This window comes from Diplotaxodon limnothrissa, linkage group LG20 (assembly GCF_057381915.1).
Source record: "Diplotaxodon limnothrissa isolate DT_005_m linkage group LG20, D_limnothrissa_male_GT1.1, whole genome shotgun sequence".
Classification (NCBI taxonomy): Eukaryota; Metazoa; Chordata; class Actinopteri; order Cichliformes; family Cichlidae; genus Diplotaxodon; species Diplotaxodon limnothrissa.
In genome coordinates, this window is record NC_140615.1 from 22,123,321 (window position 1) to 22,145,338 (window position 22,018).

General features: G+C 40.1%; 3 protein-coding genes across 3 annotated transcripts; 1 reads left to right on the forward strand and 2 right to left on the reverse strand.

The window, feature by feature from the left end:
* Positions 1-874: 874 nt before the first annotated feature.
* On the reverse strand, positions 875-4,802 carry timm17b (translocase of inner mitochondrial membrane 17 homolog B (yeast)). The gene is made up of 6 exons (XM_085344531.1): positions 4,772-4,802; positions 3,433-3,532; positions 3,285-3,348; positions 3,025-3,153; positions 2,734-2,844; positions 875-1,425 (listed from the first exon to the last, which is right to left on the reverse strand). The coding sequence occupies exons 1-6, from the start codon at positions 4,795-4,797 to the stop codon at positions 1,340-1,342; spliced, it is 516 nt and encodes a 171-aa protein (XP_085200657.1). The 5' UTR covers positions 4,798-4,802; the 3' UTR covers positions 875-1,339.
* A 61-nt stretch (positions 4,803-4,863) lies between these two features.
* Positions 4,864-8,575, forward strand: pqbp1 (polyglutamine binding protein 1). Its single transcript, XM_085343990.1, has 7 exons — positions 4,864-4,926; positions 6,056-6,123; positions 6,236-6,347; positions 6,604-6,704; positions 6,885-7,091; positions 7,177-7,234; positions 8,154-8,575. The coding sequence occupies exons 2-7, from the start codon at positions 6,057-6,059 to the stop codon at positions 8,302-8,304; spliced, it is 696 nt and encodes a 231-aa protein (XP_085200116.1). The 5' UTR covers positions 4,864-4,926; position 6,056; the 3' UTR covers positions 8,305-8,575.
* Positions 6,756-21,316, reverse strand: gpkow (G patch domain and KOW motifs). Its single transcript, XM_085343989.1, has 11 exons — positions 21,117-21,316; positions 20,744-20,913; positions 20,521-20,663; positions 16,832-16,938; positions 16,312-16,516; positions 15,018-15,150; positions 14,430-14,619; positions 14,177-14,297; positions 11,838-11,907; positions 9,010-9,095; positions 6,756-8,913 (listed from the first exon to the last, which is right to left on the reverse strand). Exons 1-11 carry the CDS (start codon positions 21,314-21,316, stop codon positions 8,782-8,784), a joined length of 1,557 nt encoding a protein of 518 aa, XP_085200115.1. The 3' UTR covers positions 6,756-8,781.
* Between the last annotated feature and the right edge of the window lie 702 nt (positions 21,317-22,018).

Consider the following 22,018-nt stretch of genomic DNA (forward strand, 5'->3'; position numbering starts at 1 on the left):
CAGTTTGTAGCCCATAAATCCAATTAAAGCCGCTTTCTGGTCATTTCTTGCGGTGTGTAAATGAAGACTGCAATTAAGTTTATCTATGCGGGCACACAACGGTGAGGAGTATTAAAACAAACGCGTGCATATATTCGCGGCGGCCAGCCGTCAGGATTAAAGTAGCTGAGCCGTTTAAAAGGATGACAAGGGAAATCTTTCAAGGGGAAGGTGGAGGTGGAGAAACTCTCCGGCTCTGTGGGAGTTTGCTGCGATGTTTTAGTTTTGAGAGAGAATAATATTAAGAAAATAGTCCATCAAGATGAAGAAAGCATTTGCAAGTTGGGACCCCAATATTTCAGGACCTTGGAGAGAAACAGCCACTGTATGCAGTACCGAAAGGCCGGCGACGGGGGGCGCCAGTCAGCAGTAAATCAAAAGACTGCAAAAATATTCATCACATTACCTGAAAAAGAAGTCACAAACAAACAATCGATCACATTTTTAAAGATCATCTGAAGCTTTATTATTTTTAGGAACATTGTTCACAGTACGTTTACTACAATAGATATTTGCTGACAGTTTGTAACCAGATCGATTTGATAGAATTTTTTGTGGATGGTGCTAATTTCAGGAAATGAGAGACTTTCAGGTTTTTAAAAAGTGCTTTGTTGCTTTATGCGGCAATTAAAGTGACAAATGGTGCACAGATAACAGACTAGACAAACACTTATAATCAACAAAAACTATTTTTAAAAAAAGGGTTTGCTGAGTTTCAACAAAAAAAACCCCTCAAATGTCCTTTGAACTGACTTTAACACCTCACAGGTAAATAAATATTAACGTTAATATTCGAATAAATATCTTTCTAATGCAAAACTTTAAAGATGTGCAGTTTTCTTACTTTAACTTTCTGCCTTTCAGTCATTAAAATACATAATCGGCCCAAGTATAAAATCTTTGGAAGCATAAAGCAGTTTTTGGATAAAACTTATTTGGTTCCTTGAGCATTGTCCCCAACTCTCAGCAAGAATATAAATGAGCTGAAAATTATTTATTTTAATAGATACGTGTTGCTATAATAACTAATTTAATTTACTATGTGGTTTTGAGAACTACACATTGAACAAAATAACCATAAATATTGAAAACGTTGATTTTTCAGGTGGTGCAAACATGAGGAAATTATTATCATTTACTCATAAATAACTGAAACAGTAATTTGTCCCTGAGGTATCTATTAGCATCCAGTAGGGACCAGTATCTCCACCTCTTGGTCATCCTGGTAGATGCTGTTCATGTGCTGGCATTCCTGTTATGCTTTTGGTTGTCCACAGCTGGCTTCAGTCCTGAACCTTCTCTACTGAAACTGCCCCCTTTGCCCCTGATGTTGATGATCTCCATCCTTTGGTGGTAACTGACTAGGGTCGTCTGCAAAGGGAATTGCTGGAGAAATCAAGGAAGAAGACACAACAAAGTCAGTTTTTCATGCTTCACTGGCATGTAATCAATATATAACCCATGTTTCCCTCAGAAATATTTATATGAATATTACTACTGTCTAGGTCTGCTGTGCTTTCAGGCTTTTTGGTTTCGTAGCCTTTCCTCAGCTCATCACTGTCAAGGACCTGGATCTGAGCTACCTAGGGTCCCTGAGCAGTTATGGACTTGTTTTATATTATATGTGTTTTTGGTGTTGCTGTCCCTCGTTCTCCCTGCTTGCAGGTATACGTGTGTGTGTGTGGATGCAGGTGTATCTGGGAGCACCTGTTTACAGGCACCTTCAGGCCTAATGGGTGTGCCAGGTGGTTGGCCCCACCTGAAGACCTTCACACACCTGCAGCTGATCAAGCCTCGTCAGAGGAGCTGCTTAAGAGTGTGATGGAGCTCTATCCGACGCTGGATCATTGCGTGACTTCACATTAGTCTCTCGGCCAGTTAGTATGGTTAGTCCGCATTGTGTGTCTTACGGCTGCCTCTTTGCTATTTCCGCAGGAGAAGCGTGGAGACGAGAGGGAAGCGAGCACGGGGTGCTCAGACACTGAGGAGCGGAGACAAGGAACACTAGCACTGGGAAGAGGACATGTCACGGGAGTCAGGAACGCACTGAGGATTTATTGTTATTGTCCATTCACTGTAAATAAACGCACTGCTTGCATTCAGAGCTCCGCGCCTAGGTCCTCCTTTTCCTCACATCCCCACGGTTGGCCAGCATCAACCGTGACAATCTCATCCAAAATAAGACATGTCTCAGCAGGAAATCTAACTTGAGCTGTGCTGGAGGCAACCTGATGTTCATACATTTGTCTGGTTATTCATAGCAACACTAAGAAACAAAACCAAACGATTTTAATAGTCTCACATCCTTCAAAATGTTTTATAAGTTGTTATATCATTAACATTGTGAGAAATTGTGTTGTTGGGAAAAACGAATCAAACAGGAAACACAAATTAAACTGCACAAGAACTTTGAGAGAGTGGACGATTTTCCTCAGGTTCTTTAAAACATTTTGATAGAAACAAAAAAATGCTACGAGTGTGATGAGGGTGAGTAAAAATGGGACCAGTGAGATGAAAAATGTTGCTCTATGCCGAAGTCCAGCCATAATTCTGTCAAACTGAGGAGTGGACACCAGTACAGGGGTATAAAACCACTCACACATTTAATCATGTGACATTTTGCTAAACTACTGATAAATCATTGGTTCTGCCCAGTTTAAATATCATTTCTGAAACATAATTATCTTCACTCACGGTTCTGAAACTGCTGCGCTGTGTATCTGGTTAGGAGAATCCCAAAACCCTCAATGAGAGCGAGCAAAATTCCCCCCATCATTGCAGAGCCCATCATTGTTAGAGGTCCACCTGGAGAAAAATGCAATATTCAGCGAGTCACGCTAATTATCCCAATGTAGAAACCCAATTCCAAAAAATTTTTGTTTACATTTTACACAGCATGCCAACTTTTTCAGAATTGGGGCTGTATTTACTGACACAGAGAGACACAGTGGTGTATTGTTTCTTTTGAGCTAATGAGCTCCTTACTGCGTGCTGCTAGGATGGCTCCAGTCAGCGCACCACTGGTTATAGAGTTCCAAGGATCCTCTTTCCCTCTCAGACGAACCAAACCACAGTCAATTGTGGAAAAGAGCCCTCCCCAAACAGCAAAGCTACCTGCAACATAAGAAGTAACCAGACTTCAGCTACTTTTATGAAGCTAACTGTACCTAAACAATTTAATCTACACAAAAAATGATATATTACTAACTAACTGCCATGTGTAACAAAAAACGGGAACTGCTCACCTCCAATCTGTGGAGCTCTAACTCTCACTGCTTTTGCACTCCCTTTCAGCCTGTGTCCAACACCCTGAAATATTAGAGCTCAGTTGAATTCTGCCTTTAACAACCTGACGAGCCAAAGAACAAACAAAAACCTGTGTTTTGAACTCACAGCAGGGGCATTTCGAAAGCCCTTGACCGCCTGGAACACCCCTCCTCCAATTGCACCCATTGTGAAAGCACCTCCACAGTCATCCACTATCCTCCAGGGGCTGCGTTAAGAGAGAAATGGATTTCTATGTGATAGGAAAACTGACAATGGAGATATATCTGACAACTAACATCCAGTTCATATACAAAATGCAGAAGTTATCAATCGCGGTCTGGATGAAGCCGAAGACAATATGGGCACAGTTCTGGCTGAGAAATGTATATTACCCTTGGATGAAGAACTAGTTCCTTAAAGCCACACAAATAACTAAATGCTCACCTCTGAGTTATGTTTGTGTTATAAAACATATCAAACATCATAAATGAATATGTCAAACAGTAGTGAAAGAACTAATGAGGTGTGGAGAAGGGAAGTGACAATTTAGTATTCTCCTGCCATAGCCCAGCTGCTTTGAGGGTTGATATGTTGTCCATTCAGAGATGCTATACTGCACACTTCAGTTGTAAGGAGTGGTTATTTGAGTTACTGCTGCCTTCAGTTCAAAGCAGTCTGCCACTCTCATCTGATCTCTGACATCAACAAGGCTTTTTCAACCATATGACTGTTGCTCACTGGATATTTTCTCTTTTTCACGCTGTTCTCTGTAAAACCCTAGAAATTATTTTGTGGGGAAAAGGCTGTAGTTAAACAGTTTCGGAAATATTGAAAAGATCGGCCATTCTGCCAAAAGCAATCATGTGATGTTCAAAATCAATAAAAATAAGCTGTTTGAACTTCTCCAGCCTGAACTTCAGCAATGCGTCATGACCATGTCCAGATGCCTAAATGCACTATGTTGTTGCCAAGTGACAGAATGTAGGTTTACATTAATCAGTAGGTGGACAGGTATGCCTAATGAAGTGGCTGATATCTGGATTCTTTATCCCGTTCCTTTGAACTATCATTAAAGTTTGACTTGTAGGGGATCAACCTTGGCTCGAGGTGTGTCTTAACTTGATAAATAAATAAATGAAGCTTCGTGTACTGCCTGTTTGGAACCATATTTTGAAATTAATCCACCCTGAACTATTTTTAATTTCTATCCTAACTCCAGTTGTCACTTAAAAACAGCGACATTTTCAGATAAAGGTGACTCTACCAGCTTATTGTGTGTGCAGAGGGCGCCTCCATATAACATCTTTATGTTTTTTATATGCCTTTAATAAGCAGGCCGCAACAACCGCAGAGCCTTTCTGCTCACTCTCACGTCAAAGCTGAGTATGAAATTTAAGAAAGTCAACACTTGACTCCAACTTAATTAGTTCTAAAATACAAACAAACGCTTAAAATCTAATCTTACCAGGGCTCTCGGGCATACTCCTCCATGTCTGTTTACGTCGTCTTCGTCGAGAAGACGTGATTACGTCATCATTAAGCGCGCCGTGTATGCTGTTTTGGAAAGAGGTATCGTTAGCTTGACGATAAAAAAGGGCCACCTTTTTTTTTAAAGAAAAGGTAAGAATTTAACTATTTCTTGTTGTTCAGTCTTTTGAAGTAAAGGGTAACGTTTGTGTTTGTGTGGTGTGGATGCTTTTTGGAGACGCATAGTTTTGTTTATTGCGTTAATCTTACATCTGCAGCCGCGGATGCACCGCAAGCGTGTTAGTTTCTTGTTAAAGGAAACAGTTCGTATTGTACATGGTACAAATAATCACAAAGAAAAAATATATAGGTATGTGTATATATGTAAATACATATATGCACATGCACATAAAATAAGGAGCTAGTAAAGTTTTACCTGGGATTCGCGTACGATGGCCATATAACCTAGGAAACTGATTTCTTTATTAGGATTATGGAGTTACTTTAATTTTTATGAGCAGATTACTTTAAATGATGACAGGACACATAACAGTTCAGGAGTTCAGTCATTCTCAGACCTGCCAGGATACATGCTTTAAACTACAATTCAGGAATATCATTGTGATATCGACATCAAAACAGCCAGCAGTAATTTATTGCAGGAAATACTTGTCTACAGGTGTGACAAGTCTGCTGCAAAAATGTGGTTCTGGGCAGTGTTAAAGCTGCTTTTGATAGAATTATTACAGTAAAGGCTTAATCTCCGCTTATCAGAAAACAAGAAATGTCCCAGAAAAAAATGGACAAAACAAAATAATGATAATAAGAAGAAGAAGATGAAGAATAAAAAACAGGTAAATATGGGAACTGTTTCAAAACCAAGTGCTCAGTAAAGTGTGAAATGAATGGTGGACCAAAAATATTAAACATAATGATGATAAAAATATATAAAATAGCCCATGAAAGTAATGAAACTGTTACAAAATGTGCTTATATTAAAGATCACTAAACTATATAATGGTGGTAATCATGTGCATTTTACTTTATGGCCACATGTGACTTAGTGGTTTGTGTGTAAATGATGAGTTTCTATATGTCCTAATTAATCAAAGGGTACATATTATTGAAAGTAAATGATATGTATTATATTATCTGATATAAGACTATTTTAATACTGTGTAATAATGTGTTATGAGCATTTGTTCTGCAACTGTTATTTTGGTACCCCAAGTGAATTTCAGCCATAATATGAACAGAGTTTCACATGGACTCCGTCTTTCAGGATGCCTTTACCTCCAGCACTGCTGGCCCGATTGGCCAAGAGAGGGATTGTTAAACCAACAGAGCAAGGTAGTGGAACAGATTTCATATTCGGGTCTCTACCCTTTGTGAATTTCTCCTTATGTTTTGTGCTTTTTTTTCCATGCCTTTTTAAAAACCTTTTCCCCTTCAATTAATCCAGGGGCAGATGAGGAGATTATTGCTGAAGATTATGATGACAACAATGTAGATTATGAAGCCACCAGAGTGGAGAATCTACCACCAAACTGGTACAAAGTGTTTGACTCTGCTTGGTATGTACACTTGATATACTATAATTTAATATAATAAGAATTTTATACTTTTAATTCAAAATGATTGTTATAAACTTCACAATCAGAATGCGCTTTTTACTTTTTCTTTCTTGTTTCTCATTTTATTCTTGAGAAGTCCTTGAACATTATAACTACTGTCATGGAGAGCTAAAGTGTATTTTTAAACTGTTAAGTAAGTTTTATTTAATTTTGTGGTTGCAATATTAATCGCTAATGTTTTCTATTCCTTAAACAGTGGTCTTCCTTATTACTGGAATGTCGAGACAGATATGGTTGCCTGGTTATCCCCAAATGACCCATCTGCAGTAATAACAAAACCTGCCAAGAAAATAAGAGGTATGCTTTTATTCAGCCTCTATAATGTAATGTTTTCAAGACGCACTAGTGATCACAAATTTCAGTTCTGTTACAGTTGACGTGTGCTACTTTGAATGTACAACCTCAGAATACAGTTTGCTTTTGACAGATTTCAGCCATGGCTAATCTTGTGATCCTTGCCTTAACTTGTGTTTTTAGTAGAAGGAGGAGATGAAAAAGGCGAGAAGCAAGTTGAGAAACCAGACAGGGACAGAGAACGACACAGAGACCGGGATCGGGAAAGGGATCGAGATCGGGAAAGGGACAGGGAAAGGGACCGGGACAGAGAACGTGACGATGGGAGGGACAGAGACAGAAGAAAGCAGAGAAGAGATGAGGCAGCACCATACAGTCGAAGCAAAAAAGGTAATGTTTACATCTGATTCATTACATGTTTACACATCAGCAACTTTCACATGATTGAATATTGAACACTTAATATTTTTTACAGGTAGAAAAGATGATGAGATGGACCCCATGGATCCAAGTGCTTACTCTGATGCTCCAAGGTACAGTACAGATGGTCACCTCGATATAAGCTATATACAGGTCGTTCTCTGGTATTCTGATTTTGCCAGAATCATTGTGTTGCACTTGTTGAAAAATAGTTATGAGAGACAGACCAAATCAATTCCCATCATGCATTTTTATCTTAGACGTAAGAACTAAACCCTCACACAGCACAGGTACAATTTTTGAGTGTGTCCTCTCAAAATTCAAAATGGTAATCAGCATAGCTGATATCCCTGGTTTAGGGAGCTCACATAAATCTACATTTCATGCAAGGCACCACACCTCAACAAGAGGCAGATTTTATTCCAGTAGCATAATGTTCATAGTGAACTGGATTAGTTTTCCTCCCATTTTCAAAAAAGTTACTCTTAATATTTGACCAAATTTGACCAGCTTTTATCACAACTCACTTATTCCCTTGAGCATAAAATAAAGACTTGCAGAAAGGCCTCGTATCCTTATGAGCTCTGAGCCCTCAGAGCAGGAACGTGTGAACGCTGGGAAGGGGCCATACACTTTTTTTTAAACAGCATTTTGACTTGGCATGTCAGAGAAAGCACAGGTATAAAAACAACTTAAATGGCTCCATACTACTTCAGCACGCTAGTTTCATTATCCTTGTATGTGCAGTCAGTCTTATTGTAGCTGTAAATGCAACATACTGTAGTCGTCATTAACCAAATTTACCTCATTGCAGTTTTCCTGCCACCATGAGCCAAATTGTCTGCTGTGGAAATGTCTAAGATCTAAACCTGCAGGGTTTCTGTTTAAAATATTCCTAAGACCAAACTGAGATTGTCATTGCAATTTGATCAAGGTCGTTTTCTCAGGCTTGACAAAACCCCTTTTCAGACACAGAAGACATTGTAGTGCTGATTACAAATGCAGTGAACACAAACGTATTCATTTTTGCAGGGGGTCGTGGTCAAGTGGGCTGCCCAAACGTAATGAAGCAAAAACGGGTGCAGACACCACAGCAGCGGGGCCTCTCTTCCAGCAGCGTCCGTACCCGAGTCCAGGAGCTGTTCTTCGGGCTAACGCAGCAAACCAACTACCCAAGGAGTAAAAGCAGATACTACGAAGACAGCAACTTAAAACCCACAACTCTACAGTTGGTCTTCATTATGCTCACATGCTAAACATCATAGTTTGACAGGCTTTTCTTTTCATTGTGAAATGTGTACATGTCAGAAATGAAGGGCTGAACTTTTTGGACAGCTTCTCTATTCATACTCCTGCCGTGTAGAGCATTTGTAAATATGTTTTTATATGACCCAAAGGTTCACTTCTCGTTGTCACTAGACCCATCAGTGAACCTGATAATAAACTTAAGACTACTGTGAAAATTATCTGTTGCAGCTTTTTCTCAATTGTTGCATTGCCATATGTACAAGGGGAAAAAAATCGACAAGTTTTTATTACAAAGTTGCAATCTTTTAAAATCCATAATACTTGAATAATAACTAAAAAAACAAAACAAAAAAAACAGCTGGGAAGAAGTCGATGGAAAAAGGACAGTGAATATTACAGTAAACATCAGAAATCAGTGGTCTGCTGCTGCCCCAACATAGTGACAAATGGTGTCATAGTCCAATGTGAACACTTTATCCTCGTATCTGTCGAGCTGGACCATCGCTCTGCACTTGTTCTTGTCCCGCTGAAGAATACGGCCAACCTGAATCAGGTGGGAATATAGTGATCAGTATTAGCTAATCAGATTTAAACAAATTATCTATCTATAAATAAAAAGCAGAGAGGTTACTTTGCTCACCTTTCCCTTGTGCTCACCCAGTACCACCATTACAGAATCATATTCACTTTTTGGGACAATAGTTTCCAGCATGTCCTGCTTCACATCTGCCACAGGAAAAGAAAAAAAGAAACGCTACGTCATTCATTGAAGAATTTCTGCAGTAATACCAACTAGGCAGCACTCAAAGCCAGCAGATTCTGACATTTACAGTGGCTTGCAAAAGTATTCGGCCCCCTTGAACTTTTCCACATTTTGTCACATTACAGCCACAAACATGAATCAATTTTATTGGAATTCCACGTGAAAGACCAACACAAAGTGGTGTACACGTGAGAAGTGGAACGGAAATCATACATGATTCCAAACATTTTTTTACAAATAAATAACTGCAAAGTGGGGTGTGCGTAATTATTCAGCCCCCTGAGTCAATACTTTGTAGAACCACCTTTTGCTGCAATTACACCTGCCAGTCTTTTAGGTTATGTCTCTACCAGCTTTGCACATCTACAGACTGAAATCCTTGCCCATTCTTCTTTGCAAAACAGCTCCAGCTCAGTCAGATTAGATGGACAGCGTTTGTGAACAGCAGTTTTCAGATCTTGCCACAGATTCTCGATTGGATTTAGATCTGGACTTTGACTGGGCCATTCTAACACATGGATACGTTTTGTTTTAAACCATTCCATTGTTGCCCTGGCTTTATGTTTAGGGTCGTTGTCCTGCTGGAAGGTGAACCTCCGCCCTAGTCTCAAGTATTTTGCAGACTCCAAGAGGTTTTCTTCCAAGATTGCCCTGTATTTGGCTCCATCCATCCTCCCATCAACTCTGACCAGCTTCCCTGTCCCTGCTGAAGAGAAGCACCCCCAGAGCATGATGCTGCCACCACCATATTTGACAGTGGTGATGGTGTGTTCAGAGTGATGTGCAGTGTTAGTTTTCCGCCACACATAGCGTTTTGCATTTTGGCCAAAAAGTTCCATTTTGGTCTCATCTGACCAGAGCACCTTCTTCCACATGTTTGCCGTGTCCCCCACATGGCTTGGTGCAAACTGCAAACAGGACTTCTTGTGGTTTTTTTGTTAACAATGGCTTTCTTCTTGCCACTCTTCCATAAAGGCCAATTTTGTGCAGTGCACGACTAATAGTTGTCCTATGGACAGATTCCCCCACCTGAGCTGTAGATCTCTGCAGCTCGTCCAGAGTCACCATGGGCCTCTCGGCTGCATTTCTGATCAGTGCACTCCTTGTTCGGCCTGTGAGTTTAGGTGGAAGGCCTTGTCTTGGTAGGTTTACAGTTGTGCCATACTCCTTCCATTTCTGAATGATCGCTTGAACAGTGCTCCGTGGGATGCTGACCTGTCTGGTGTGTTCTTTGGACTTCATGGTGTTGTTGCTCCCAATATTCTCTTAGACAACCTATGAGGCCGTCACAGAGCAGCTGTATTTGTACTGACATTAGATTACACACAGGTGCACTCTATTTAGTCATTAGCACTCATCAGGCAATGTCTATGGGCAACTGACTGCACTCAGACCAAAGGGGTTGAATAATTACGCACACCCCACTTTGCAGTTATTTATTTGTAACAAATGTTTGGGATCATGTATGATTTCGGTTCCACTTCTCACGTGTACACCACTTTGTATTGGTCTTTCACGTGGAATTCCAATGAAGTTGGTTCATGTTTGTGGCTGTAATGTGACAAAATGTGGGAAATTTCAAGGGGGCCAAATACTTTTGCAAGCCACTGTATGTTTGCTAATAACCAATAAGGAAAAAGAATCAAATTAATCCCCAATCTGGGAAGTCTGGTTGCCAGATTTAAATCAGCAGACAGACCTCTCAGAACAATAACCAATGCTTCCACCATAGCCAGCAGATATCCGTGGTAAGAAGTCATGTTATTATTTTTGCAACAAATACATTTTAAAGAACAAATAAAATGTAAAAATATTATTCTAACTCAAGGTTATATTTTGGCAATAACAATAATCAGTAATCCCTCCCCTTGCTCTTCAACAGGACCATTTACCTGTAAGTAATCTGCAAACAGATTCTTGTCCTGCGCCTAAAGATTCTGAACACTTTTATGCTGACATGATTTTAAAGTGACTGATTTGACATGATAGCATTGTGTAAAGTTAGCTGTTAAAAAGCACAACTGCAGCCAGGACAATATGAAGTTCATTTTAAACAAAACACAGAAACAAAACTTATCATGACAGAAGAGATCTGAGTATAATCCTAACAGATTAAAACTGTACATATCTCTCAAATTAACTAACTGTAAACAGTATAGAAGACTGGTTATTCTGGAGATTCAGTCGTGCCAAAAGGGATAGTTCAACCATTTTTTAAAAATCCATATTTGCTTTGCATTGTTGAAAGTTAGCTGCGAGGACCTATACACCTTTATATTTAAATATGCAAAGGTGCAGACCTGGGAAACTTAACCTGAGGGAAAAGAAAATGAGCATTACAAGTTAATCTACTGGTCAACAATTATAACTTATTCATCATTATGTGCAAAGAAATGGAAAAAAGGAGATTTAACAAACCTTCAAAAACAAATAAAGCCATACATTTCCTTCAAATTCTAACAAAAAAAGTCACATCTGTCTATTCCTTAAACACCTCACAATAACAGTGATTAATTTTTTTCATGCAACTTATGAGCAGCTAAAAACACCTTAACTTGTTAGATGAATAAGGAATTCAACAGAGACAGTGACAGCACACATTTTACACATTTCCTGACAAGCTCCAATTAGGCAACAGAAAACACGAACGCCACAGACTGAGAAAAATAACACCGAGCAAGCCCGAGATCACACTAATAACTCACCGTCTAACAGTCTTCCCTCTTCAGTTCGGCACACACAGGTAGACGGCGTCAGGACATCCTCCACTTGCATCTGCACAAAAACGAGACTTATTTTAAGAGCTCTGACGGAAACTGAAGTTTGAAATTATCACAGCAACATTCTGTGGCTTTTCTGTGAATGCCGATACTTTGGTTTAAAACTAACTACAACTAATGTCTGACTCTCAAAAAAGTGAACACACTTGAAAGATAAAGTAGTTTCTGACATGCTACATGATGATAACAAAGCAGTGATTCGTCTATTTCAGCTGCTTAGGATTAAAAGTTTTCTATATAGCGTGTGAAACTAAAAAAGGCAATTAAAAAGGGCTTTCTAGTCCTTTATTTTCACATCTAATAAAGCCATCTCTAATGCAAACTGGCACACCGCTAACAAGTTAAAGGAAAATCCTGAGTCCCTAACCTAACAATGAGGGTATATCCAGCTTGTTTATGCTGTGAGGGCTATTTTTCTGTTCCTGTTGGGGTTACTGCACTTAATGCAAAGTTGTTCTGGGGGATTAACATTTCTATCGCAGTGGGAGTGGGCTCTTCCTGGATGATAATGGCCCCATCACTGGTAAACAAGTAGCCACACTTCGATGTGTCACCAAATCTTAAACCAACTACCGGTACTCATGTCATATTAGTACTCTCTAAAACCATCATCAAAGCATCAAATGGGAGAATTTCTTTTCACAAGAATGATTTATGGCCTCGGTAGAATTTCAAAGACTTAGAGAGTCAGTGCAAAGTAGGCTTGAGCTGAACTGTAGGGTATTTAGAAATTCTGACAGCAGGATTTTCAATACTGTCCATCCATCCATCCATCCTCATCCGCTTTGTCCGGGGCCGGGTCGCGGGGGCAGCAGCCTAAGCAAAGAGGCCCAGACCTCCCTCTCCCCAGCCACCTCCTCCAGCTTATCCGGGGGAATACCAAGGCGTTCCCAGGCCAGCCGAGAGATATAATCTCTCCAGCGTGTCCTGGGTCTGCCCCGGGGCCTCCTCCCGGTGGGACATGCCTGGAACACCTCACCCAGGAGGCGCCCAGGGGGCATCCTTGTCAGATGCCCGAACCACCTCAGCTGGCTCCTTTCGATGTGGAGCAGCAGCTGCTCTACTCTGAGCCCCTCCCGGATGGCCGAACTTCTCACCCTATCTCTAAGGGAGAGGCCAGCCACCCTTCGGAGGAAGCTCATTTCCGCCGCTTGTATCCGCGATCTCGTTCTTTCGGTCACTACCCACAGCTCGTGGCCATAGGTGAGGGTAGGGACGTAGATCGACCGGTAAATTGAGAGCTTCGCTTTTACACTCAGCTCCCTCTTCACCACGACGGACCGGTGCAGCGTCCGCATTACTGCAGCTGCAGCCCCAATCCGTCTGTCGATCTCCGGCTCCCTTCTCCCATCACTCGCGAACAAGACCCCGAGATACTTGAACTCCTCCACTTGGGGCAGGAACTCATCCATTCAATACTGTCACAGAAAAAAAAAACCCAAAACTAGACCATCTATTTCTACAAAGCTATCTATCATGGCATGCTGCCCAGAAACCAGAAACACCACCAGAGGGCAGTCTCTACCAGCAGTGGCAACTGAGCTCAGTGAGCTGTGAACAATGACAACTTCAAGTAGTAAATGGAGCAAGTCCTGAAACTCCACCTTATTGATGCAGGTGAGCAACCTAACAAAACAGAGACCACTTAGTTCGACAAAGTGTGTCGTATTGTCCCCAGCCCAGTTTTCTAGATTAAATTACTTCCCAACTAAGTTCACGTCACAAGATGGTGTTTGTTTTATTTTCCATCCATCCATTCTGTGCCGTTTATCCTTTTCAGGGTCGCGGGGGGGCTGGAGCCTATCCCAGCTGTCTTACGGCGAGAGGCAGGGTGCTGCCTGGACAGGTCGCCAGTCTGTCGCAAGGCTAACACAATGTTTTATTTTCCTCCTTTCTTATTTGTGAATTCCAATAACAGGGAGAATGGAGAAATCAGGAATGCAGTGCCACATAGACTGCAACAGTGAGACGTGCGGGCTGTAGTACATTCATGAAATGAATAATTATTTCAATAAATTTGTATTTCTGATGTTATTTAGGAATTGTTTAGTTCGTTATACCGTATAAGCCTGCTATTGTCAGAAAAGTTAAAAACCCCATCAAAATCTAATGAAGGCACAATAAAGCTGTGGTGGTATGTAATTCCCTATCAGCTTGCCCTTTCCTTTAATTTTTTTTATCTGCCTGTAGCTTCAACACATTAAAATCTGTTAATTCAAAGCTGTTAATAACTGACATAGAAAGGTGTAATAAAGCTGGAGTACCTTTGAATTGTAGTACCTGCCCCCTTTGAACGCTTTGTCTATAAAGCGAACTTTCAGGTCTCTCTGGAGCCAGGACGGGGGAGCTGGTGGTCGCCTTGCTTCTTTCACTGGAGGCTTATCTCTACGAAACAAACAGAAGATGAACACATGTAAGCAGAGAACATGCTGTTAAAATGATAAAGTAAAAAACCATCAGATAATTCACTTTAAAATGCTCATTATTGAAATATTACATCTCTTAGTGAAAATGTACCTGTCTTGACTGGATTCTCTGTGTTTCCTCTTCTTCTCGTCTTTTTCTCGATCTCTTTCTGAGGACTTGTGTTTTACTTTGTCGCCGTTACTACTCCTCTCGTTCTCCTCCCGCCTCTGACGCTCTCTCTCTTGATCCTTTCCCTTCTCTTTCTCCCTTTCCTTGTCTTTGTGGGCTTTACTGAGGCGACCTAATTGTTGGGGGAAAAGCAGTATTAGATGGCATTAAAAAAATGTTTTTTGCAAACACAGACAACAGTACTGAAAGAGTTATTCTTCATGGCCTTTTCATTCTAGGAAAAACACTGCTGGCTAACGTAAATACAGGCTGTGGCTAAATCTCTGTTCAGTGAAATGTCACTGAAAAGGATAAGTCTGATTCCCAGAACACTGCATAACAGCAGGATCCCTTAGATATTTAATTAAAAAATAAATCTGTATTATATGTACCTACAATAGCAATACAAGTCTTTTACAAAACAGAATTTTGGTATTTAATGAAATGTCACCATATTTTAAGTGAGATTTCTTCTAATTCGTTATGCAGGAAAAAATAAAGGTCACTTTTTTAAAAGTCAGAGTTACTCACTGAGATCTTTGCTGTATTTCTCATATTCCTTGCGCTCCACCAGTTTAATGGCGTATTGGCTAATCGTCACAACCTTGCTGCCAATAGCCAACTTCACCATGACTCGAGCATTGTCTGGATCAACACCTTCTATCTACCTCAGGCAAAGAAAAACACATAGTCAGAAGTGGGTAGTACAAAACAAATGGCTAACTTCAGTTACATTTCTTTAACATTAGAACCTGGTGTATGTCTAAGTGTCTGCACGCCTGTACATGTATGCACCTGTGTGTGATAGCCAAGAACTTTATAACAAATAACTGAACAATATAAACAGCTGCCTCCCACAGTGAGTGGCCACTGGACAGACTCCAGCTCCACGCCTTGACTGCAGATGGGAACGATAGTCCTTGTTCTGCTCTGTGTACCGAAGCATGAACCAGTTCTCCATCTGCTGCTGGTTCTGGTTTGGTGGGGGCTTCTGCTCCAGCTTGCAGCAGATCGACAGAGCTGAACAAGGACTATATCACTACTCTAAGTCCAAGATGGTGAAACTAGAGTCCTTTCAACCACGGCACACATGACTAACAAGTGAACCAGTTTTCAAACATCAAGCGCTCAACTCCACTCCAGCCCCTACACGCTGACACTGTCTGTGCATCTGTATTAGGGTGCACACTACATGACAAGCAGTTCCAAACTGACTAGCCTTTAATCGAAATGTGTTGCGCAGCCCTCCTCAGTGAGTCTGCAGAAATACCATCTTACTATAACCGCACAAAAATGAGTTACATGAGATCATTTCATAAATACAACCCATGATTTATACATGGTTTTGTGAAATGTCTCATAATTATTTATTTATTTTTCTTCATATGATAAAATACAAATATGGCGGTAATGAAAAAGAAGACAGAGTGTGGGATTTCAGAAAATGAAATAAAATAGGTACCTGTTATAACAGGTGAAGAAGATCTCAATAATCTGACAGCAGAATAAATTGCCAAAGATATTCGTTACAAGTCCCTGTCTCCGGTGCAGGAAGGTGAGGAAGACTCAAAGGTTGCTGTTGTATTTCTACTCTACCCCTAATTAGAATCTCTTACATTTGCTATGGAGTGAAAGGGTGTAGGGGGCGGACTTGTTAGCAGACTGAACTTGCAAAATAATTGTGAGAATCATACACTTGTATAGTTAAAATAAATAAATAAAAATACCCAAATGAGTCACTGAATATACTTGGCTAGCATGTCTAATACAGTCCTTGTGTGGGAAATGCTGACTTTGTTCCACACAGATTCTAGATCAACTCTACCTTGCCATAGAGATCTTTATGTGGCCCCGACTGTACCAGCACACAACCCCCGGGACCCATCACTAGCTCCTCCTCCTTTCCCCGCTCCTCGCCTGGCTTTGGGGGACGCTGATGTTTGCTGGGCTCCAGGTCCTTTACTGCCGAACGATCTGCTCCAAGACCCAATCCTTTCGGACGCAGCTGGTGCTCAATTGGCTTCACATCTCTATAGCAGTTAGGCAGGCACAGGAATAAATCAATAGACATGAATAGACATGTTCAGGTTGTAAAACAGGCTAAAGATTTAAATGCTTTACTTTTATGTAGGTGAAGAATAATGCACAGTTACTAGTTATTTTTAGTTTTATAGTCTGTGCCACTGTTGTAGGTTAATAAGAAAATCCACAGGAATTAATCAGTTATACAGCAATTATAACAGCTGCCAATTAATTGTTTGCCAGTTGACTTGCTGTTTCAGTATACATTTGAACACCACTGTGTTAAAACGTCAGTGTAGCAGAACTATCAATTTGTTACTTACTGTTTAAAGGTACGTCCAATGCCTTCCTCCTTCTTCCAACCCATCCCTTTAAGCATTGCAAGTCCATAAGCCTCAACAGGAACACGCTCATAATCTGCCTCTGTTGACTGACAAATAAATACTGCAAAATTATTTTGGAAATTAAAGCATATTACATTCAAAAATTCAGACATCACAGTCTGCATTAAAAATTCCCAACAGGCTAAACAAGGTGCTTATGTAATCTTTGACGTATAAAGCACAAAAAAAAAAAAAGTTTGTTGCAGCTGACAGAGAGAAACAGCTTGTCATGCCGGTCTTACTCAGCCTTTTGGCCACAGGCTGTCAGACTCGGTCCCGGCTGACTCAGAGTCAACAGGCCGCAGCTACAGCAGCAGTAGCCCTGCTCATCTCTCTCCACTGAAGGTCTTCCTCTAAAGGGGGCTGGGAGCCCTCGCAGAGGATGCTGCATGAAAATGAGCTCAGGGGCACCGTGAGCAAATTTTCCCTGACTCTCGTGTTTTGCTAGTCACATCCACAGTGACAGAGCAGATATGGGATGACAGTGAGAAGACATGTGAGGCCTTTACATGAAAAGAAACAGAGAGAGACCCAATTGGTTGCCTTTATGTCTCTGGGAGACTGATGCTCGCCTGCTATCAAAGTCTTACTGTAATGACAAAGTGTGTGTCGCTGTGTATGTATGCAGGGGTGTCTCCCAGTCCAGAGTCAGCACTTTCCCACACTCAAATTTCAGTCTGAGTCAAAGCAGCCAGTCTACCAGACAGTTTGCACTGTCGGGCTTTTTTTATTTGCTCACTGCTTTCTAATAGATTCTATTGTAGATTATACACATTTGATACAGTCATAATAGTTTCCCTTTTTTTTTAGCATTTCATTCAACATTTTTTTGTTTTAAATTCAGTTTATTTTAAAAATGTTTAAAAATCTTTATGTTTTTATTGGTTTCAGTGTTAGTTTTGCTTTACTTTTTTTTGTTTTTGTTGTTTTAAAACAATGCAGGGTTAACTGTAAGGGCAATATAATAGGTATTTGAATATGCCTATTATATCTCAACACTGTTGAGATATAATAGGATGTGGATATAATAGGATATGGACTCATGTCCATACAGAAATCTAAGTGGGGACCAAAATTTCCACAGGTATGTTATCAGGACCAATTTGACTAATTTAAGACAATTTATGTATATAATTTTCAACATGCATGGGCTATATCCCAAAACAAACAACAGAATTCATTTTGTAAGTGCAATATTGTTCCAGTTAATTGTCATATTAGAGTCAAATTTTTAACTTTTGAGACAACTAAAGTTGTTTGTTTTTGTTTTGTTTTTTACACCTACTTTAAATTTAATACAAGAGTTATGTATCAGTTCCTTAAATTGTCATTTCTATGGTATCCTTTCATTTCAGACTTTTCCCTGAGCAAAGACTGAAATTCAACATCTAATAAGAAGCTGTCTTTTAGGATATATCATCAGGTTTTTCATGTTCAACCCCTTTAATGCTGTCACAATCAGGTATTAGTTCTTTGTAGTTCCAAATATACTGTGTGGCTACAGAACTGAATGTTCATTTTGATGGGTTTTTTTTTTAAATTCCATACTGCATGTTATTTATTTATGTATTTTTTTTATTTATTTGCATTAATTCCATTTTCACCATTTTTTCTAAATATAAAAATTTGTTTAAATATATTGCAAAAAAAGTGATTTCTAGAAAATTATCATCAAAACAAATAATTCTATTCCATATTTCTACACATTTACTTATTTCATCATTTATTTTCTTAACTGTCATAGGCTGAGAGGTGGGAAACATCCTGAACATAACCTCAACTAAGCTTACACACATCTTTGAAAAGTAGCTAAAATAACCAAGAACACAGAGAACATGCAAAGTCCATACAATCCCAGTTAATTGTCAGGTTCAGACCCAGGACCCCTTGGTGTGAGGAAACCATTGTGCTGCCCAAATCACTCTGGAATTTTCACGTTTCTTAGTCAGTACAGTTCAGCTGTAGTAGAAACAGCTGGATATGAATAAAAACAGGCATGTCTAAAAAAGTAGTTCATTGGACTTCATTCACCCTTTTCTCTGGCATCCTCTTCCGTCACACAAACCCTTATTCTTGTTCTCTAGTGTGTGCCTTTCTATTGTTTTTGTATATATTCCTCTTGATTGTATACATTTCTCTTGTTTGCCATTATTCCTGCTGTCTTGTATTTACATTTTATTCCAGCAGTTGGAGTGGCGCGCCCACAATTTCTTTGTACATATACAATGACAATAAAGGGCTATTCTATTCTATTCTTTACATCTCCTCCTTCAGTACATCCATGAACGTGGTCTTCCTCTTCACCTCCTGTATGGCAGCTCCTTAATTAAAATTCAGCCATCCCAACCTATTTTTAACTTTGTCTCCAAAGCGGTCAACCTGAGTTCTCCCTCTGATATACTAATTTCTAATCTTCTTCATTCTGGCCCCTTACAATGAAACGCTTAACATCTCCAGCTCTGCTTCCTGTCAGTACTAACATCTCCAAACCATACCTGATAGCAGGTCGCACTACCATCTTGTAAACTTCTACTCTTGCTGCTATGCTTCTGTCAGAAATGACCCCTGACACCCATCTCCACCATGTCTATACTTTCTCCCTCACCTCTCTTGTGCACTGTCCCTTGCTTTAGATGGTGACCCCAGGTAGTTAACTCCTTTACCTTTACTACCTCTACTTCTTACAGCATCACTGTTACACTTGTCCCCTCTCATTGACACACTTGTATTCGGTCTTGTTCACGCCTTTGTGACCTCTAGGCTGGATTACTGCAACTCCCTTTATTTCAGTCTTCATTCTGACCTTCTTCGTTGACTGCAAACTGTCCAAAATGCGGCGGCACGCCTTCTGACCGGAACTGGGAGGTTTGCCTCTGTTACCTCTGTTGTAGTTGACCTGCACTGGCTACCCATTAAATACCACATCCAATTTGAAATACTGCTGCTTACCTTTAAAATTATCAACAGCACAGCCCCGAGCTACCTTATTGAACTCCTTAGATCGTAAATTCCCGCTCGAGCACTAAGATCATCTACTCAGTTACTCCTCGTGCAGCCAAGATCTCGTCGAACCTTGCCTTTCCTGCTCGTTAATGCCTGTATCTGATCCCTAGGCTTACTCTATTTTACCTTTTATACGTGTGCTTTTAACATGTTTTACTTGATATACATTTTATGCTATTCCTGTGTATTAGTGACACTGACCTATTAGAGTACTTGGAACTTTGTTAAGGTCCTATAATATTTACTAATATTTAATATTTATAATATTTATGTCTTATTTTCTGTCTTTTATGTGAAGCACTTTGGTATACCGTTGGGTTTTAAATGTGCTCTATAAATAAAGTTGTATTGTATGTTGTACTGACTTTCATTCCTGCCTGACGTTACCCGTCATCCTGCCCATCACCATCACAAGCACACCTCACCACTATCTCACGGTTCTCATCCATGTCCTGCACCACCCTCACATAGACAAGACATAGTGCAGCTTCTTGACTACACTTCTAAACTTTGTATAAAAATAAAATTAATATTATACCCTTCAGCAGTGTATATGGACAAGATAAGACTGAACTGCACAGCAAATAGAATAGAATTTATGTCCTTATGTTGCTCTCCATACTTACAGATTCAGGCCTCAGGTCCACCTTTACTTGGTCTCCATCCTCAAAGCCTTCTGGCACTTTGTTTTGCATTAACAGGGGGATGGAGAGGTTTATGTTTTCTGACTTAGGGCCATTTTGCCACAGATCAAGCTGCCTCCGCGAATCTATGAACGTAAAGAGAAGTTTTAGGCGATTTGTGTTATCTAATGGTACTCGCAGCCCTGCTTCCTACACATACACAAACCTTCAATGAGCTCCTTAACAGCTTGAGACTCCACAGAGTCATTGTCTTGGGCTGTGTTTTCTATTTTGCCTCCATTTTCTGAGTTCTGGCCCACTTGGTCCGGCTTGTGCCAGCGGTTCTTCTGGATCAGAGGGATGATGAGCTCCTTGGGTTTCTCACTTGGCTTTGAACTGCACCAAAATACAAAATTAGAGCGCTGTCAGGCGGGGCCGTTTCAAAATAACACTTTGCGTTGCTAACTGTGTCCATATAACAATTATACATAGTTATTCATTGTCAAAAAGCACAGTAATTACAATGACTAGCTAAGATGAGAAACGTAACCGGTAAATGACACCGAAACGTTATGTTAGCATTAGCAGAAAAAGCCGACCTTTGCAGCTCATTTCCATGAATTCCTGTCAGGTAATCTCTGTCATCTTTCTTGGCCTGAGCGTCGCTCGTCAACGGTTTAAATTTACTGGCTGTTTTGGTGAAACCAAACGACACGGCCGCTGGTTTTCTCTCTCCCTGCTGCTCCTCCGCAGACGCTATGGGCTTGGAGGAACCCGCATCTGCTCCGTGCGACGCCATTGTTGTTTGTGAAAAAGAAAAAAATGACGTACGCGGAAAGACTTGTGGTAGTTGTAGTTTATTTCCGGTGTTGTGCCAAAAAGTGATTGTCTGCCAAAAAGTGATTTCCAGTGTTTCTGTGTATTTTTTATGTGTAATATCTTTACGTATGTTCGTAAATAGACTTCGGTGAACAGGGGATACAAAGGGGTTACATAAAGAATTAAAAAATTATCTGTTTTTTAAGTATCTTTACAACTTGTACTTACATTATAACCAATCCGGTCCTTTATCCCCACTTAAAATATTTTTACAGAACTACTGTAATATTTGCTGACATTTCTGCTGTCCTGTTGGGCAACTTACTCTTACAAAATACATTTTTAATGTTAATGAGATTTTTTTTACTGCATAAATAAAGGTTATATAAAAGTCGCTGCCAAAAACTGATTGCGGCTTGTATCTTGCTACACGAATGTTGTTTGTGGCTCAAGATGACTTTATGTCATCCATAAGGGATGCATTTGACATATGTTTAACATATTATAGCCCAACAAGTTACTTATAGCACTTTAAATATGAGCAATCGCTTTTTGGCAAATACCGGAAATCAGTTTTTGGCAGACAATCACTTTTTGGCACAACACCGGCACAAGAACGTTTTCTAGCCAGTTGAAGATTACTACATCTTCCGTCATGCGACACAATTAAAGGTACAGAGTA

What these genes read in the sequence shown, in the direction of transcription:
- timm17b (XM_085344531.1), bottom strand. Translation starts at nt 4,797, where the DNA reads ATGGAGGAGTATGCCCGAGAGCCCTG. An exon ending in GAGTATGCCCGAGAGCCCTG is followed by an intron (nt 3,533 to 4,771) that starts GTAAGATTAGAT and finishes CTCTTAACGCAG; the next exon opens with CCCCTGGAGGATAGTGGATG. An exon ending in GCTTTCGAAATGCCCCTGCT is followed by an intron (nt 3,349 to 3,432) that starts GTGAGTTCAAAA and finishes CTAATATTTCAG; the next exon opens with GGTGTTGGACACAGGCTGAA.
- pqbp1 (XM_085343990.1), top strand. Translation starts at nt 6,057, where the DNA reads ATGCCTTTACCTCCAGCACTGCTGGCCCGATTGGCCAAGAGAGGGATT. An exon ending in AAAGTGTTTGACTCTGCTTG is followed by an intron (nt 6,348 to 6,603) that starts GTATGTACACTT and finishes TTCCTTAAACAG; the next exon opens with TGGTCTTCCTTATTACTGGA. An exon ending in ACCTGCCAAGAAAATAAGAG is followed by an intron (nt 6,705 to 6,884) that starts GTATGCTTTTAT and finishes TTGTGTTTTTAG; the next exon opens with TAGAAGGAGGAGATGAAAAA.
- gpkow (XM_085343989.1), bottom strand. Translation starts at nt 21,316, where the DNA reads ATGGCGTCGCACGGAGCAGATGCGGGTTCCTCCAAGCCCATAGCGTCT. An exon ending in TGGACCTGAGGCCTGAATCT is followed by an intron (nt 16,939 to 20,520) that starts GTAAGTATGGAG and finishes TTTATTTGTCAG; the next exon opens with TCAACAGAGGCAGATTATGA. An exon ending in AGAGGGAAGACTGTTAGACG is followed by an intron (nt 9,096 to 11,837) that starts GTGAGTTATTAG and finishes TTCCTGTGGCAG; the next exon opens with ATGTGAAGCAGGACATGCTG.